Source organism: Sus scrofa, chromosome 11, assembly GCF_054392235.1.
Source record: "Sus scrofa isolate SSC_HxYL_T2T_F1_AM1 chromosome 11, Sscrofa_HxYL_maternal_Yorkshire_Landrace_v2.0, whole genome shotgun sequence".
NCBI classification, from domain to species: domain Eukaryota; kingdom Metazoa; phylum Chordata; class Mammalia; order Artiodactyla; family Suidae; genus Sus; species Sus scrofa.
Window position 1 is genome coordinate 11,258,094 of NC_139393.1, and position 20,126 is coordinate 11,278,219.

Below are 20,126 nucleotides of genomic sequence, written 5' to 3' on the forward strand. Positions count from 1 at the left end.
CATCTGCCTTCCTGACTTTCTGCAGGAACGCAAATGCTTCCCTAGAACTTTCTCCATATCACGTTCCACCACCCAGAACTTATGGGGCCCCTTCTCCCTTGGCACTAAAAGGGAGCCACAAAGAAGCAAAGATGGAGAAGAGGAGGTCAGACAATCTCCCCACGCAGATGAGGCAGCGATGGGACAAATGTCAGGTGTGCTCTGAAAGAAGGTCTATTTGTTTTTTGTTTATTTGGTAAAGGCCTGGTGTTACGTCGCTTTCGCCTGTGCAAGATACTCCCCAGTCTCCCACTACATCCACCCTCTGTCCTCTCCCCCTGCTCTCTGCCCTGGGAGTCTGACCACCACGGGGGCTCTGAGGGGTAGGGAGAGGGAAGCCAGCAGGATTCCTGCGAGCAGCAAGAGAGGTCTGCCCTAGTTCCCTCCACACCACACCAGGGCTCCCATCCCTGCTTTCCTTGGCTCCAGTTTCCGCCAGACAGCCCTGTCCTACAGCTGGCTTGCTTTTGGTTTCCATAATTATTCGCTCCCCTTGCCTCGCAGGCCTCGGGATGGTGGTGGCCCACCCTGCCCGTCCCCGCCCCTCTTTGTGGCCTGGGGGTCCGGAGCTTCCTGTGTCTGCTGCCCTAACCAGTGCTGCGCCCTTGGAAACAGCCCCTTCCCTCAACCCTCAGTCCTCCCTTTTGAGGGAGTCATCTGTCTCCTGCCTGAGAGAGTAATCAATACTGTAACATCCCCTTATTCATGTTATTAATGATGACACCACATCCCATTCGGAATGACACGAGAACTCCGGCTGCATGTAGGCGTGGAAACCAGAGCAGCCTATCGCCCGGCTGCTCAGGAGTAAGGGCTTGCAAGGCCAGGAACTGAACAAAAATGCCTTTGAGGTTCCCTTTCCTCCCACTGACTTCTTCGCAGCCAGTGAACGGGTGGAAAATGCATCCTCCGAGGAATCTGTCTTCACTTTAAAACATTCACTATCAATTTTTTTCATGCAGGAACACAAGCTTGTCAGATGGGCTTGTGCACAGAAGAAGGAAAACAAGAGATTTCGCATGAAGCGGCAGTCACGAGAGGCAGCAGAGACTGGCGGAAGGACCTCACTCTCCTGACGCCCTTCATTGCTAAGGGGCCAATAAACTCCTAGGATGTGTGTGCACAGAGGGACGGGCTCTTCTTCCAACTCCTCAGGAGCGGCAGGGTATTCCTTTGGAAGCCCATGCTTTCCAAAATTTCCTCAAGTCGTCACAACATTCCTCGCTCCTCTTGCCTGCAAATTAGTTGACCCCTAAAACTAGCTGACCATCTCTAGGTGGGGTTTTGTCCAGGACCTCACGCCCGTTCTGAGTCTGCTAGTGGGTTTGTCTCTACAATTTGATTTCTTTCTTCCCCATTCTTTTAACAGTCTCCTGGGGGGAAAGGAGGGTTGATCCTCATATTCGGGATGTGAATATGCTAGAAACAGGGGAGACCAGGGACACGGATGCATTTGCATAACACTGACTTTTTTCCTACAGACACCACTGCCTCCAGCTAGTCGTTAGATCTGGATTTTATGTTTTCTCCCCCCCCCCATGCTTTTTACATTATTGTTAATGCCTACCTTTAAAAGTAAAAAATAAGAAGGACATATCTGGAACTCCCATTGCCTCATCCTCTGGCTACTAGGCACCAGCCCCACCCCATGTGCTACTTGCTCCCCTTTCCCCAAAGTTTTAAACTTTAATGTAAAAGTCTGTGTCTTTGTGATTACCCTAGATATAGTAGTGTATAGTGTGGGGGTTTTTTTTGAGGGGGGAGGATAGGAATAAAATAATGCATGGAGAATCATACAAATGCTATAAGGAGAATTTTAAAAACATAATTAATATAAAATATTTTCATAGGTTTCTCTGTCAATGAATAAATAAATTATATTTCCTTAAGGCATTTATTAGTATGCTAATGAAAATTTCAGGATACAGTACCGACAGTCATAATAATGGAATACATGAGGCCAATTATACTGTTGCATTCTTGCATTATCTTAGATTTAATTTAAATGACTCACAGCCACAAAAGCAGAAAAATTAATGCACTGGTATGATAAAGTGCAGTTTTTTTAAAGCACAAAGGACTTTATTAAGGAAGTGTGAATATTATTTATGAATAGAGCAGGGTTATCTTTCAATATCTGTATCCCATGATCAGGGAGGACTTTATTTTTTTATCTTATAACTTTTCTCATGATTCCTTTCCAGTCAAGTATGACAGTTCAAGGAATGCAAGAAGTTTGTGGAGCTGGAAGAAACGGTCAAGTACCTCTAATCAACCCTCTTGTTTTACTTATTGTAAACTGACTCAAGAGGTCAGTGGCTTGACCACAGTCATGCACTTGGCTGAGACCAAAGCCCAGGACAGTTTTCCTCAAAGTCAAGTCTGATAACTATTAATGTTGGCCATACTTTGAGTGCTGGGATAAAATGTAGATTCCTAAGACCCACTGCCAGACCTATTAAGTTTCTAGGCCAGCATCCAGAAATCTACATTTTTTATAACACTTCCCCAGGACAAGTCCTATCCACAGTGATGTTTCAGAACCACTTTCTGGATGTGCGTTCACCTCACAGCTGTGTTTCCTGCACAGCCTGGGGATTGGGGTGGGGGAACAGAGAAGACACCTGTAGTGTTAGTGGGGGCATGGGGCAAGGGACAAGAGCCATAGACTAACATAGGAACATTAACCCACAGGATACATATCCCTTGAAGACTTGAGGGAAATTTTGCTTTCATGTTAAAGCAAATATTACATATAAAGTGGTAGTGAAAGACGTATCACTAATAATGCAAACATTGAGATTAAACCAGAAGTCGGGCGAGAGGCGGATTATGAGGCTGAAAATCCCAGCCATCTAACCATGCGACTAATTTTTCCAGTGACCAGCCTTCATCTTCCACCTGTCCACAGCCCTCCCGCTCATTAGCATAAACTCAGGCATGGTTGAAAGGAGGTCTGGATGAATAATAAGACACTCCTATTATTTAGGGAATTTCAAGGGTTTTTGAAACTGTATACCAGGAACCAGGAACAAAGAACATACACACACACACACACACACACACACACACATATACATATACATATTTATATATTTTACCATATATATTGAAATATATATATTTTATTATGATACCACAATGTGGTAAAATATTTTTTTCCTACTGTACTTTAAAAATGAAAATATTAAAAAATGTCAATGAGTCTATATCCTCTTTGACTTCAATATAGCCATTGTATGCAGACAAATCTCACTTCATCTCATTTCCAGATGAGGGACCACGCATACACAAATTTTTAGCTTAATGCATTTTGTTCTGTTTTGTTTTAAGCTCTCACTAGTTAGACTCCATACACAAATTTTTAGCTTAAAGCATTTTGTTTTGTTTTAAGTTCTTACTAGTTAGACTCCTATGCCTAGGCAGTATCAGTCCCATCCTTAATGGAAATTTTGATTGTTTCAAATTGGGCTTAAGAATTATTTTACTCAAGAGTTCTCCAGAGAAACAGAACCAATATGATATATTGGTTGACGGAGATTGATTATAAGATCTTGGCTCACATGGTTATGGAGGCTGACAAGTCCTTGTGGTTTGCCCTTTATGAGCTGAAGACCCAAGAAAACCACTGGTGTAAGTTCAAAGGCCTGGAAGCCAGAGAGTAGATGGTGTAATTGCCAGTCAAAGACTGAAGGCCTAAAATCTGGGGCACTGAGGGCAGAAGACTGCTACGCATCTTGGTAGTCAGGCAGAAAGAGAGCAAACCCTCCTTCCCTGCAACTTTCTGTTCTATTCCTGCCTGTGATGAACTGCATGATGAATACTGGGAAGGCAAATCCACTTCACTTAGTTTACCCAGTAAAATACTAATCTCTGCCAGAACCTCTCTCACAGACAGGCCCCCAAAGCTAACCAAGTTGATACGTAACATTAACCATCACAAGAATCACGGGCTATTTTTATAAGTTAGGACATCGATACTTTTTGGGAGAGAATGTAACTCATCATTAGGACCTACATGTCTGGAATTAAATGTCCAGCATACCCACTAGACTAGGGGTCCAATCGGAGCTACAGCTGTTGGCCTACACCAGAGCCACACCAACACAGGATCCGAGCCACGTCTGCGACCTACACCACAGCTCATGGCAACGCCGGATCCTTAATCCACTAAGCAAGACCAGGGATCTAACCTGTGTCCTCATGGATGCCAGTCAGATTCATTAATCGCTGAGCCATGACAGGAACTCCCTAGACAGTGAGATCTTTTAAGAGCAAAGAAAGGAGTAGCTTATTCTTATATCTCCAGAATCTGACAGATTACCTGGCACATACGGAATGTACAATTAATGTATTTTTTGAAAATATATACGAGCCTACTAATTTAGAAACAATGCAAATAATTACGTTGCTTTGGTACCCAGAGATACAAATTCAAATAGCTAAAACAAAATGATAATTGATCCTCACACTTAGCACTTAGCTCTTCAAAGGTTAATCGAATTAAACTAGAATAACTAAGTCTTGCATTTTAGATTCCAACTAATAATTATCATGACTACATCCACATTTGACATCAAATTAACAGGTGTTTTGACATCTTAAATGATAATCACATTTTCGAATCAACTATGCAATAACCCAAACTGCTAAAAGTGACCTGAATTAGCAGAATGAGTTTTATCCATCTTAGAATCATTTGTTTATAATATTGTCTTGCTTTTGGTGTGTAAAATGATGGCCCACACAGTTTGAATATTTTACAACAGATGTGAAACCACCTCATTGACCATACAAAGGATCACTCAGGTTTCAACTGAACCATTTGATTTTTCCAAGTATCTATCTCTTCTAGAATTATTTTTGAAGAGTGATTTAAGATAAACCAATTTGTTGCAGTATTAAATAGTCTCAAAATATATCTTAAATTGATTTAGTGTCTGGGATAGAAGCTTGAAAGAAATAGCAAGCAATGCAATTTTTTAGTCACCCCATGGCATTTGGAGTCCCTGGGGCCAAGGGTCAGAGCCAAGCCGAAGTTGTGACTCAAGCCACAGCTGTGGCAACCCCAGACCCTTAACCTGCTGTGCCAGGCTGGGGATCAAAACTGCATCTCAGTGCTCCCAAGATGCTACCAATCCCATTGTGCTGCAGCGGGAACTCCTATCTGTGTTTCTTTTAGCTTGAATAATACCAGATACATAAGCAAGAGGCATGCAGTTAAATCTAAAATAGTAACAATAAAAATGGAATCAGTTACTGTTTACTGAGTGGTTGCTGTTTAACTTCTTAAGATTTTGCCAAATGGATATAAACTGGTACCTAATTTATGTAGTTGAGTGGTCAGAATGAAACACTGCACTTAAAAGTCCTGGCCACAACCTGACACACAGTAACCCTCTCATCCATGCACTCCTCAGAAATGCTATGTCCTTTGGGTTTTTTTCACAGAAACGATCCTCTAGTAAATCTTGCAGCTTCACATAGCCCCTGAATGTATATCCTAGTGTGCCAAGATCCTCGAGCTTTTTATCCCTCTCTCTGTCATCTGCCATGGCATTCAGGCATTTCATCTTCATCAGCAAAGGTCACCACTCTCTCCAGCCTTCTGAGACCTACCCTAGCACTGAGTCTTTCTGATGCCTTGGGCTCCTTGCCTGCGTATTAAATCTATGTTTCAAAAGAACGCCTTCAGGGCAATGAATTTTGCTTTTAGAGTTTTACTCTCTAGCCCCCCAGATTCTCAAAATCCAGTCTCAAGGGTCCTCCCCTAGATTCTGTTAGAACATGCTAGCTGAGTCCTGCAGCTCCCGTAGGGTGTAATATCCTCTTCGCTATCCATGTCCAGCACATCCCAGCAGGTTACACTGGCATTTAACTCTACTTCATTGGCCTGGCATCCAAGAAGGGTGGTGGCACAATTTCCAAGGAGGGCAAGGCAGGAAAATGCCTGTGGAGAGAAGTTTCTGCAGTGTCTTCCCCCACTGGGAAAGTGCCAGCTCTCGGAAGGGATGGGAGCCATCTCTCTAAGCATGGCAGGTGCAGAGGCATCTACAGAGATGATTTTCAGGGGCAACTGTCCAGATGTTCCCAACCATATTTCGGGGCCTCCAGATTTTTCATCTAATGGCTTTCATGTCACAAACTCGAATTCAGCCCTCTGTGTGCGGCTCAGCAGGGTCTGCTCTCTATTACAGGACATGGGGGCCTCTTTGAAAGCTACTGAAGAGTTCTTCAGATTCTTATTTCTCCTTAACTTTTCATACACCACCCTCAGTTCCTCATTATCCCTCTGCAGGCCATCCGTCCACTGAGTGACAGCCAGCCAACCCCACCGTCACTAGGCGCTGACCCCCACTGTCTTTCCAGCGTGGGAAGAACGGAGCAAAGAAGGGTGTTCTCTCCCGCCGGGACACCGTCCCAGGTTTCCGCCCGTGGAAGTTGTAGCAGTTAGGCCACCACCTTGTGCCAGGAACGGTCTGTGCTCTACATACACCTCCCGGGGGGGCCTCCACTGAACTTCTTTCTTACATCCAAGTGGGGAATGAGCCGGCCCCCCAAAGGCGTCTTACTATCTGCTCGCCTGGTACCAGCTGTGTCAGTTAGGGACCTCCGGGAAGGAGACGCCACTTCAGACTTCTTAGAAGTATGGGAGATTTCTGAGGAGAATGCCTGTGGAGGATGACGGGGAAAGTGAGCAGAGGTCAGTGGAGAACCTCAGTTCTGGCTGCTACAAAGAAAGGGGAAACACAGAATGAGAAGCTGCTTCAAAGAGCCTCAGACTGCAGGGCAGCCCTGAAAAGATCGCGGCCAAACCTGAAGGGGGCGCTAGGGCAGAGATGGCGTGAGAGGCCTGCTTGGGGCAGGAGTGGCCTGATCCAAGGCTTTGGTCCTGTGTGGTCAGTGGCTGAGAGCTGAGGGCTGAGAGCAGCCCAGGGAGACGGCTGCCTTGGTGTGGCCCCTGAAGAGCGGCGGCTGCAGGTTCTCTGCTAACCACACCCCTTGTAACAGGTGCGCTTGAAGAGGATCTGAATGAGCAGGGCGTTTGGGTGCATAGTGTGGTCTACATTCTGACCTGGGGGTGGTCACACGGGTGTGTGCGCTCTATGATAATGAATCTAGTCATGGACAAGGGACTTGAGTTCTTTCTTATACACATTTTATGCAAGTACATTTGTTATGCAAGTATATTTACTTTAAAGATGCCAAGTAAAGACTGAAGCCACAATTCTGAATAATTCCACCTAGATATTCTAAAAAAAACTTATCCCTGGAAACAACCACTCGTGAATCATACATAATTTTGTTTTTAAATGTATTATTCAGACAATTGCCTTATTTTCCCCACCACACTCGGTACAATCTCAGTATGAGTTGTCTCCACATGCTATATAGTAACTGAAGACAAAGACTCTTTTCTTTTTGAACCACAATATTCTTAGAACTTCTAAACATCTTAAATATCTATTTTCCTCATCTGTGAATTTAGTCTACCTTGAAGCACCATGGTTTTTCTTTTTTGTTTTTTGTTTTTTTTCCTTTTTAGGCAAGAAATAGATTGATTAAGATCGGATGCTTATGAAAGAGGCAAGCGAGAAACACCATGTTTAATGCAATCTTCTGGATTTTCTGTCCAGGCCTGAGGTCTGATTGCTGCTTGTACCAGATCCGTAGCTGTTCAAGTGCCTTGGACAGAATTTGGGTCAGGAGCCTGGAATGATGGCCAAAGTACATTCCTAGTCCTGCTGGGATAGTCCACTGACTGCTTTTTCTGACAGCCACAGCTCGGAGACTTTATCTCAAAAAAGTCACAATAATAAATGGCAACATAAATAGCATAGTGTGAATTCAATATCAGCCAGAAAGCATTACTAAATTTGGAAGTAGGTTGCTTTAGTTTTGCCAATTTGGCATCAGAATCTCTGCTTTAGGTCTTAAAAGATACTCTATTATTCTGGTCATGGCCCTCTCTCCAAAAGCAAGATCAAGACATTCTCACAAAAGTGAGAACATTTTCCCTTTTCAAAAAGAGAGGAAGCAAGAAGTACTTTTGGCACTTTCCAACCATGAACTCCAATGCGAGTGATTTAGAAAAATAAAATGAGAAAATCTGGTAGACACAGAATACTTATCTTTTTCAGTACTATTGGACATTCTATCAGTCTCTTTTTCAAATTTCACAAATGCCTCTTCATTAAGGAATATTTCATTAATAAAAAGTGAAAGGAAAAAAGAATTAAATGCGTCCATCTATCTTGAAAAATGATCCTGTATCCCATAAAATGAAGTTATAAGTAAAGAACTGTCCCTCTAAAGTGTGTTTTCATGGAACTACTTTTCAAAATGCAATAAGAAAGTTACAGACAACTTAATAGTTGTGACATAAATCCAACACAAGATTTCTAGAAGGATTTTTTTTTTCGTCTTTTTGTCTTTTTTTTAGGGCCACATCCATGGCATATGGAGGTTCCCAGGCTAGGGGTCTAATCGGAGCTGTAGCCGCCAGTCTACACCACAACCACAGCCACGCCAGATCAGAGCCACATCTGCCACCTACACCCACAGCTCACGGCAACACTGGATAGTTGACCTGCTGCACGGACGAGGCCAAGGATCAAGCCCAAAACCTCATGGTTCCTAGTCGGATTTGTTTCCACTGCACCACGATGGGAACCCCAGAAGGATTTTTTTTTTTTTTCTAGCAAAGCCACATTATTTAAGATTAATGTGACAGAAAGCATGCTCTACTTCTGTCCTGCCTCTGTCAGAGAGAGGTTTTCAAGCTGGCTGCACTGGGTTTCCAGGACAGATGTCAGACACATGTTTTTAGGCATTTGTTAAATGAAGCTGCCTGTCCTGATCTGGCTCCAACGGCAAGAGTGATGTAAGGGAGCTTCCTCAGTGGACCAGAGGGCAAAGTTTTGGAAGAAAATTTGTAATATCCTAAAAGACATTGCAGACATCATTGAAAAGAGAGGAAAGAAAAGCTAAGTAGGTGGGGGTTGGAGCTCTTGTTTTAATCACGTTGGCCCAAGGTGTTCCGGTCAGTGCTCTGAACACACCACAGATGAAGAGAGATTCACCACTCGGCTCACCTGACAAACAATCTCGACGCTTAGAGGAATCTTTGAAGAAGGAAAACAGTGACGCTGAATGCATTCTGCTGTTTTTCTAAAGGCAGTAGGTTATTGAAACACGAATTCTCAGAAGGGAAAGATGAAGTAGACCATCTTGAATCTCTAACAAATTTGGAAACAGGAGGAAAAAAAATTAAGTAGTGCCCGGAAAAGCGACGGAGTCTTTCTAGAACAAGAACGTAGCAAAAAAGAAATGCCAGAAACACCTAGGGTTTTGGCTGGGAGCTATGTCTATATAACAAGACTGCCTGAATTATTTGGTGGCTGCTTCCTTTTTTGTTTAAAATAATCCAATAGCTGCAAAAGCATTCTGAGACCTTCATGGTTTATGGGATTCAGTTTGCAAGAGAGGAAAAGAAAAGATAACCGAACTGCATTTGCTGATAAACTGTTTCTATAATCACAATGTCTATGATTAAGGGAAATGGGGGAAATATGTGCTGCTGTTGTTTAATTTAAATTCCTTTTTCTATCAAATTTACCTAGAGTGTGTGCAAACCAAGTTAAGTAAATAATACCATTTCCGTTTTAAGGCACTGTTCTAGAGAAACTTGTCACCTAGATGGCAGTTGTAAAGCTGACTTCTGCCTGGACTTGGTACTTTATTTTCCATGAATACTTGTAGCACAATCCACACATAAGTAGAATGAAATAATTAAGTTGTACCTCCTCCTTGTAACAGGGCATACAAATTTCATATAACCTGTGAGTGTGGAGGAGGAGAAAGGGATGTTTATGGGATAGAGAGCCTTAGATGAAGGAGCCTCTGAAAAATAGAGTCGATATTTCCCATGAACTCATTACCTGGCTGCTCCTCTTTTCCCAACTGAAGATACAGAAGGCAAGGAGCATCCTTCCCCCACAGCCACGAAAAACTCTCACATGTTGAAAAGTTGAAAGTACCAGCCCAGCTTTGTGGTAAAGGAGGGCCACTCCCCAACCTTTCCACTCTGTATACAATCTTGGAAACTAGCCATTAGGCACAACAAAATGTAGTTGATAAGATTTGCATGATCCATCACAAGACAGAAAGTCCTCATATGGAAGAAATAACTCTAAGCAACCAGAGAGAAAATTCTTTGCGCTAGTATAGGAGCTCTAAGCTTTGAAGTTAACCACCATGGCATGGACCATCGCGGTATGCGGATTGATGCGCAAGCAAAAAAAGATCAAGGAGAACCTGGGGCTACAGAGGGACAAAGCAATCTGGTGAGAAATGTGAGCCAAGCCACTGGGAACACAGGCTTTTATCAATATCCAATCGAGAAGATGCTACATTGCTGTTATACCCACATGTTTTTTGTAATTGCTGTGAAGATACATAAACTTGAATGCCCACACGCCGCTCTAGTTTGCTGGCCAGATTACAGTCTTAGAAAGAACTGTGCTGCACTTAAGCCAGTTCAAATTCCACACCCACATGACATCATGTGTATCCCTCGTAACGTTCCCAGCGTTCCCAGGACACTCCCTCTTTTATTTTCCAGCACCATCACTTAAGTTGCTGGCCACAGATTTTGCAAGGTCGCCCCCTTCTCCCCCCATGGCTGCTCTACTCTATTGAAGTGAACCCTAGCGGGCATGGCCAGCACTTCTGCCTTTAAAAACTTTCCAGACCCCAAGGGTTGGGTCACTGTGTTCTGCACAGAAATGGAAGAATGTTCTCCCTCTGAATTCTGTGCAGTACTGCGTTACCCAGGCCTTCATGCAGCACCACATGTGCCATGAGTAAATCCAAGCCTTTTGTCAACAGGTCCTTGTAGCTTCTCAGGAGGCAGAGCCCATCTCTTGGGCCAGCTGAGGAACAGCAACAGCTCTGCCCTCACCGCTGCACTCATCCTCTCTTTCTGTTCAACACCCGGCCCTCCCTCACTCCTCAAGGCCACCTGAAGATACCTCTTTCAACCCAAATGAGCCAACCGCACAAAACTGCCATGTGTGGGAATCCAGGAGGGGAGATGAAAGGCCTCCTGCCACACCCAATCTCTATGTGATGTTTATGCTGTGACATCGTAGAAGAAATTGCCCTCAAAAGGTTGATTTCTGTTGGGTATGAGTCTCGGAAAGGTAAGCCACTCTCCAGCGACAAGGCACGCAACCATCTTTTGCTCATCAATGCATCTATGGGCTCTTGCCCCAGGGATAAGGGCTTTCAAAGAGCCAGAGGCCGGCATGGATGTTCATTTTCAAGGACATGAGTGGGCTTAGGATGGACCTGGCTGGGTTCAGCTGCAATTACCCAATTTGGTGATGCCTGGAAGCCATCCGCCTGGAGGTCTCCAGGAAGCTGTCTCCTTTTTCATTTGTTCTTTTTATAAGACATGTGTCTGACAAAAGCTGGGACCCTCAGTGTGAACTAAACAGACCAGGGTGGGCGGAAGCTCTGGAGACAGAGAGTCTTAGCTGTGAACTCTGGCACCACCGCTTAGTCGCTGTGAGCTTGGGTAATTTGCTCAACTATCCTATCTAAGACCCAGTTTTCTCATCTATAAAATAATAACTAGAGATGTCCGTGAAGACTAAATGAAATCATGCTTTTAAGGGGTTGGCCTCAGGTACAGTAGAGGATCAATAACTGTTGGTCTCCCTTTATCAGTGCTATGGACTTGGACGCAGACAAGCTTAGAACTGACTAATGCAACGCGACCGTCTCCTTCAGAGAGCATAGTCTCTAAAAGTCATCTTTAAATGAACGTAGGAGCAGACACTAAGTACTGTCATCTACAAACAGGAAAGACAGGTGCTGCAGGCACGGCCGAAAGTTGCCTGAGGGCTGAGGAATCTGATAGAAGAAGCCGTAGGAGCCAGACTGGGACTGAGAGCTGATGAGACGGAAGGAATTAAAGAATGTGATAAAGGCTGTCTCCCAAACCGTCTCCCGCAAAGTCTGACTTCATGTGAAAGCGACAGCAAGAGATCTGGGTACATCGGAAAGGTTTAAGCAGCTCTGATTTTCAGTAAAAAAATGCTCAGGAGTCACCTCAAACCCATGGGAGCTACTGAGTGGCGGGTGGCTCTGGGCAGTGGGGGTGCTGATTTACTGACACTGTAAGGACTCTCGGAGCGAGGATGCATGGGTTTGGCTGGGCCCGCTTCACCTTTCTCTCCTGTCATTGAATAGAGAGGTGTGAGCAGGAGGGCAGGAGAGACCCAGACCAGGCTCCGCCGTCTCCCTGGCTGCCCTGAGGGGGCCCCCGGCTGAATCACCATCCTGCTCTCCTGCGGGCACTGCCGCTCCAGGTGCCCAAGAACACAAAGCCGGCTTCACTTACAAGCCAACGCCCGCGTGCTTACAGAAAACGGGAGAGTCACGAGGCTTTTGCCCAGGCTGCCAGAGACAAATGGAACAGAGTCGAATGAAAATCTAGGGTCACTGCCTCTGTTCTGCAGACGGAAATCTATGAATGGGGGACCGATAACGAAAACTCATAATAAAGACAGATACAATGGGGGGATCTTTTGAAAAATACGAGTGTGAATTTTCCTTTGCCTTTTTGAGTTCATGATGTTCACCTAACTTGGCCCCAAGACAACCACCTGCGTGGGAAATTAAGATCCATTCCAGACCGAACAGGGTAAGACGGAGGTTATACTTGGCTTTTGACACTCAATGCAGGAACACCTGAGCAACATGGAGCTTTACGAAGACCCTAAATCCCTTTATTCCTTAGAGTTCTTCTTTCATAGTACAAAGAAACTAATCCTCTAGCTGTGCTGTGACTAAGGCAGCAAGTCCCGAAGGCTTATGGTTCTATGGTGCACTAAGGGCCTTACGCAGGAGAAGGTGGGGGTGGGGGGAACCCAGATGAGAAGGGACCAGAGAAAAGGGGAGGACGGGAAGGCCATGACATCATTTGACTGTTACGTTGTGTGACAGGCAGTGTCTGTCTTCACTGGGCGTCAGCCCGGCCTGGTGTGGATATCAGATCAGACGAGGGACATTCAGGTAGGGGGTGGGGAGAGGGGCTCCGGAGACTACAGAAAAGTCCTATAACAGCCAAAAGTGACTTGGTTATTTGTCGGAGTCAGGAAGAAGCAGGCCTAAGTTTTAGCTTCCCTGGAGCCCTCTTGGTTCCCAAGAGCATAGACAGAACCCAGACATACCTGAGAATCCGGCCGGGGGCCATGGGAAAGAGCAGCTCCCTCCCTGGGGCCAGGTGGCTCTTTGTTGAGGGCTTTGGAGGACGTGGTCTTGACAGGAGCCAGAATGAGAGGCACCCTCAGAACTCAGAAGGCTTCACTGCACCCCTGGGAGGGGACTTGGTGGCTAAGTGTCCAGCAAAGTACAACAGGCCTTGACCAAAACGAAGGGAAGGAAAAACAGCCAGAATGTGTCCAGGAGGTTCGGAGGGCATGAGACCTCATTCCAGGAGCCAGAAAGTACCAGGACACCATGTCTAAGGACCTGGAATTCTCCTCCACCATGAGATCTTTTTTTTTTTTTTTTTTTTGTCTTTGTCTTTTTAGGGCCGCACCTGCGGCATATGGAAGTTCCTAGGCTAGAGGTTGAATCTGACCTACAGCTGCAAGCCACAGCCACAGCCACAGCCACAGCAATGTGGGCTCCGAGCCGTGACTTCGACCTACACCACAGCCACAGCAACGCCAGATCCTTAACCCACTGAGCCAGGCCAGGGACCGAACCTGCATCCTCATGGATACTAGCGAGAGTCTTAACCCACTGAACCACAACGGGAACTCTGCCACCATGAGATCTTGGAAGTCTCGCCATTCCCACCACGTACCCAGATGATTTCCTGACAAAACTCAGTGATAAGCGAATGACACAAGTCTGAGAGGTAAATCGTATTGGGTTTCTTTTCCTAAAAGACTGAGCTGAAAGTGCTTTTTAAGTTTGCAAATCAGATTGATTTGTAACCAAAGTATTAGAGTTACTTGGGCATTGTTTTGGTTGGTTTGTTCCCAGGTAATCAGCAGCGAGGAAACAAGATTAGTTATAGATAAAAAGAGGGACACATTCTCTGCAAATCCTAGATGAAGCGCCAGTGAAATCTGCAGTCCTTGGCTGAGGCTAAATGAATGAGAGGTGGGAAAGGACAGACAAGTCGATGTACCGGACACCTGTTTCTCATCGAGATGAACCTGTGAATGGGGAGGCCATGGCAACAATGAGGAAGGACCGAGCCAAATGTGGACCTTGTTCCCATCTGCACGTTTTTGAATGAATATGTGAACTGGAATGAATGTCACTAATGATCTCACTCTAAGAAGTGAAGCTGATAGCATTAAAAAAAAAAATGCTTTTTTGAATGCTTTTTAAATTCCTGGTCAGTGACTAACTAGGAAAATGCATCTATTACCTGAATTCAGAAAATGACATTTCATAACGCTTCCCAGTCATGAGTTATATCCAAGCTCCTCTAGCAGATATCTGTTGCCACACAACCAACCCAAAACTGGCAGCTGAAAATGACAAACACTTACATTTTCTGAGGGTCAGGGATCCCAGAGGAGCTTAGTTGGGTAGTTGGGCAGTTCTGGCTCAAGGCCTGCAGGTGAAGCAATTGGCTTGCAGTCTGCAGTCACCCAAAGGCTGAGGCTGGAGGTTCTGCCCCCAAGATGCTCGCTCACATGGCTGCTGGCAGGAGGCCTTAGCTCCGAGTCATGTAAACCCCTCCACAGAATAGCCAGAGGGTCTTCGTGACGTGGCAGCTGGCTTCCGCAGAGTGAGTGATCTGAGAGAGAGAGAGAGGCAGAAGTCATACTGCGTTTTATGACTTAACCTCAGAAATGACATCCCATCACTTCTGCAGGATTCTATTAGTCCCGTAGACCAAAAGTAATACGACGTGGGAGGTGATGGCACAGGGCGTGAATACAAGGAACTGGGATTCTTGGGCCGTCTTAGAGGTGGCCTACTATGACTCCTTGTGAAGAAAAACAAATTCAGTGGACCTCTGGGGTGGTACAAATTATTTGCGACTTGAATTTGCAAAATAATTACCCCAACTTGCAAAAACATGTAACTAAGCTCAAATCCCTTTGGCATAAATAAGTCGTACAAAAATACATGATAACTTTTTAAAGCTTTGTTTGATCATTCAGAAAAATCAGGCCTCATAAAAATCCAAAATTTTATCCATTCTTGGAAACAAATTTTAATAAGATGTCCCTTGATAACTCTACAACCAGCCAGTCTGTACACTGGAAGATAAGTTTCACATTGCAATGTTATTGAAACCTGCATTAAATAGATATCTAATCCACTTACTGCTAGAATCAACAGAAAATTCTGCATTGCTTTTTCACTGCTACACTTTTTGCTGATGAATGGCTGCAAGTTCGCCTGTGCAAAAATGGAATCTGCATAATACATCTGCTCCCACATAAATATGGTACTGGCTGCCACAGCACATTCCTTGGATTTTGGCATGCCTATATTCTGCAGGCCCCCAAATGATTCATTTGCCCTTTCTGATCTGAACCCCGGTAAAATCCTCCTTTTCAGAATGCTATGATATCATATGCCTTCCCTTGGCATAAGAGGGATCATAAAAGAAAGTGCAAAGCAGTCACTGAAAGTGCAAGGCAGTCACCGAAAGTGCAAGGCAGTGCTCAATTTGAAGGCACATCTCTAGATGGTACACAACACGCTGATATTCATTTGTTCTAATCACAGAAATAAAAAAAGTGACCACAGTGTATGACCTACGATATAATACAACACAAATGTTTTCCCAGCATGTAGCTGTGTCCTGAGGTCTCTGTTTATGCTGAGAAGCCCAATTGAATAGAAAAGTGCCCTTGCTCATTTACAGGCATATCAGGATGTTACCGCAAGAGAGAGGAGCAAGAGCATCACCAGGGATCATAGCTGCATCTCTCCCAGCAGCACCAGCTCCACTGGTCCTGCCGGCGTGGGGGTCCTGCCAAGACCCAGGGGCCTTCTGTTCCGACTCTCTCAGTTTTCCACTGTCTAGACTGTGAAACGCACCTCTACCCCCAGATCCAGTCGGATGATGTCATCGTTTCAAAGGCACAACGAAAGGGGCAGAAAGACGGCAAGTATTAGGGAGCTGTTGCCATTGCAACGTCGGCTCAGTATTGGAAAATGAAATCCATGTTTGAGCAGATTTTGAACCCCTGGTCACGTTACTTTCTTCCACCATCCAGAAAGCACCCCATGGGCCTGAGAACTTCTTGAGAAAGGATTTATAGCTTTGACACCGAGTGTGGCTTTCAAGGATGACACGGAGCCTCTGACCTCAGACATCCAGACCGTCCGCCACAGCCTGTTATGTTCCAACAGCATGTCAGGGCTCCTTGCCCTTCTGAGCAGGTAAAAGAACAGGCGCAAAATGCCCCCCATCTTGGCCCTCACCCCACGGGGAACCCAGGAGAAGGAGCGCTGACATTCGCTCCTCAGCTCTGCCTGCTGGGTTATTGCAGCTGATATGAATGCCAGTCCTGCAGAGACAGCGCTCAGGCTCTCCTGCTCCCCGGCTCTCTGGCCTGCTGGTAGGAGATGAATGGCCACTTACTCACTGAACGAGACAAACGAATAAAATCTCTCACGCACAGAGCCAAGCATGCGCCCACTTTAGGCCTTTGTCAAAGCGCAGCTGCAGACGGAGAAAGCCCCCCAACTCCCACCCTGAAATTCTGGTTAATGTGGATGTGGCTTGGGGGATACTTTTCAGAAGGCTTAGAAAGGACGGTAGAGCTGGGCATGCAAAGTGCTGATGCTGACTTTGCTCCAGGGCCCTTGCTTTTTAAAAACAGGCTTTCGAAACTCGAAACATTTTTTTCAGGAGTAAAAATGGCTGAAGACAAAGAGAAACGGCTTTGTTATGCAATCCCTTGGGATAATTCTCTGATATACTCAGGATTCAGCTCTGGTGGGGAAGTTCTCCGCAATCCATTTTACCGAGGGTCACGTCCGTTCTTTACGGCTGAACTGCTGCCGGGGATGTGAACGAAAGCATCACAAGGCGAACAGGGAGTGCCGCATGGCAGCTGCGCAGACTGGGGGCGCTCACAGCAAACACCTATCTGCCCACAGTCATCTCAGGTCCCCTGGACCAAACTTGCATGCAGCTGGAGGACAGACCAACTCCCCTCTCATTGCTGATGCAAATGTGCCCTACAGACATCACAAAAGGGGTGCCTCAGAGCGAGCTGCCTGCTCTCACTTCAGATGCCTGCTGCCTGGGCTGGAAGGAGTCTGGCAGAGTCTAGAATCTCATTAGACCTGCAGCCGGGAAGTGGTTTAAAGCATGACATCATGAGGTTGTCAAGGTAACGGGCCAGGCTGCCTCTTTGGAATCCTGTGGTTCTTGATGACAGGTTCGCTCACGCAGGTGAGGAGCAGAGGGGTGGCCTGCAGCCGGAAGCACAACGGCTAGCAGCCCAGGCTCCGCAAGGGGACTGCTGACTGCGTGCCGGGCCGCTGCCGCTGCGCTGCATCTTGCAGGCAGGGTGGCGGCGGGGAGTAACGACCATCACCATCCCCCGAACAAGGGGCAAGACGGTCCCTGGCATGACCACTGCCCAGAGTTCCAGAAGAGTGCTCTCCGCCCTCTCCTCACCCTGACATCTGAAAGAGGCACTGAAGCTCATGAAAGGCACCCTTTGCTCCCTGGGGGCTCAGCCCCCAGGCCCTGACTCTAATAGATGGGGAGCCTGTACTAGTTCCCTCGGGCTGTATAACAAAGTATCACAACGATGTGGTCTTAAACAAGGGAAATTTCCTCTCTTGGAGCCTAGATGTCCAGGACTAAGGTGTTGGCAGAGCCGTGCTGTCTCCAAAACCCCAAGGGGAGGGTATTTTCTTGCCTCCTGCCACATCTGATACCCTGGGGGTTGGCGGCCAGGAGCCCCCACCTTCACAGGGCTGCCTTCCAGAACTGTTTGTGTGTTTTTGTAGCTTTACATGGCATTCTTCTCTGTCTGTCTTTATCTAAATGTCCCTTTTCTTATAAGGATACCAGTTGTATCAAAGTGATCTTAAACTGATTATACCTTCAAAGACCCCATTTCCAAATAAGGGTGCATTTATAGGAACCGGGGGTAGGAATTTCAGCATATCTTTTGGAGGAATGAGATTCGATTGATAACAGACCCGCTCTTCATGCTGCAAAAAGACATGTACACACGAGACGTTCCCGGGCCCAAGGCAGGAAAGGCCCAAATCCTGCTGCTTGACAAACTCACTCAATACCAGGTACAAAGTTAATCCAAGGCGAGGCATTAGAAAGCAACCATGGAAGAAATGAAGGGCGACCCTGTGGCCTTGGAAGCCAAGGTCATTTTAGGATCCTGAGCCTGACAACAGCTTCCATGATGGCCCCTGTCTTTTTTCCTGAGGTTCGGGGAGAAAGGGTGGGGCAAGCAGCTCCCTGATGAGGACTGCCCTTCCTGCAGTCCCCGGGAAGGTGCCTGCTGGCTCACCCAGACCTCTAGACCCGACAAAGCCTCCTGAGCCCTGGGAAACATCCATCCCTCTGCCTCAGACCGACCCCCATGTGTGCTGGGCTCTGCTCCCGGTTGGGGGTCAGGTGTGGCCCCCCACTTTGCTCAGCAGCAACCCTTTGAGAAAGCCAGCTCCATTTCTGTTTTCTGCTTTTTGGTTTTTTCCTGTGAAATGATGCCCCGGCCCTTGCCCTAAGGCCACCCGCAGGCTAAGCGTCGCTAACCTCCTCTGCTGTCTCTCTCCCAGCTCAAAGCAGCTGCGAACAGCTTCTGGATGTTTCTGGATGTTGCTGCATGTGAGTAAGAGTGCCTCTGTTCGGCTTCTCCTCTCATAGCTGCTGGGATCAAAATTGCCTTCACCGCTTCTTTCCAAAGGGAAGAAACCCATATTCCACTTTGGGTCTGAAAACGCCCTTGAAAAGCAAAGAAAAAAATGCCTCCTTGAAGAAGACGGGTCATTGGGAAGCTGGAAATCAAAATGTAACAATCTCTGCACACCTCTCTGACTCACGGCTTTTGCCCCCAGCCCTCTGTTTGCCAGCCTGGTCGCCACGCTATTGGCCTCACACGCCGGGCAGCCTTGGGGCTTTGCACTGGCTATGCCTCCTGCCTGGCTGGCATGTTCTTTCCCCACATCCACAGGGCTCACTCCCTTGAGTTTTTCAGGTCTTTTCTCCTTGAAATATTTTCTGACAAATGGCTTAAAATACCACCTCCCCCAACACACACACACACACACACACCCCTCCCTAACTCCACCTCATTTTTCTCCACGGCACATATCACCACCCCTCACCCTGTATTTGTTGATAGTCTGGGTCTCACCCACGGAAATGGAAGCCTCATGAAGGCAGGGATTCTAGTCTTGTCTGTTCACCGTGGTATCTAAGACCTACAATAGCGCTTGGAATATTACTTAATATTTCTTAGTGCTTAATATTTCTTGAATAAATCAATCTAATTGGTTCTCCCACACCCTGGTTTCAAGATGTGGACTTGTTCAGTGACTTTCTTGCTCAGGATGGCCAATCAAATGTCTCTTATTAATAAAATGGGAATACATGTATACATTCTTTTTTCGCACATTATCATGCTCCATCATAAGTCACTAGACATAGTTCCCAGTGCTACACAGCAGGATCTCATTGCTAATCCATTCCAAAGGCAATAGTCTGCATCTATTAACCCCAAGCTCCCAGTCCATCCCACTCCCTCCTCCTCCCCCTTGGCAACTACAACTCTATTCTCCAAGTCCATGATTTTCTTTTCTATGCAAAGATTCATATATGGGTAACTGGGTCACCATGCGGTAAGTGGAAAAAAAAATAATGTTTTGGGGAAATTTAAAAAATAAATAAATAAAATTAAAATAATATAGAAACACGAAAAAATAGAGTACATTGGGAATAATAACAACTGCCTCTCCCAGATTTCAGAGTTTGAAGAAGACAAATTGAGATCTAAATTATGAAAGGACTGTGATACATAAATGCAAATGCAAGTTATTTATAATTATTT

General features: G+C 45.9%; 1 protein-coding gene across 15 annotated transcripts in view; it reads right to left on the reverse strand.

Moving 5' to 3' along the window:
* The window catches only part of LOC102159559 (uncharacterized), a 555,170-nt gene that overhangs the window by 151,388 nt on the left and 383,656 nt on the right, over positions 1–20,126 (reverse strand). For 14 of the 15 annotated variants that reach the window (XR_014819296.1, XR_014819295.1, XR_014819298.1 and 11 more), the window contains one exon: positions 14,622–14,872. Coding sequence is in view for 1 of the 15 variants with exons in the window: in XM_084981566.1 (XP_084837692.1) it covers positions 14,634–14,872 (239 nt within the window). In the remaining 14 variants the exon portion in view is untranslated. Of the gene's footprint in view, positions 1–14,621; positions 14,873–18,832; positions 19,022–20,126 lie in introns of those variants that run through there. The other variant, XR_014819303.1, reaches the window with a different exon arrangement.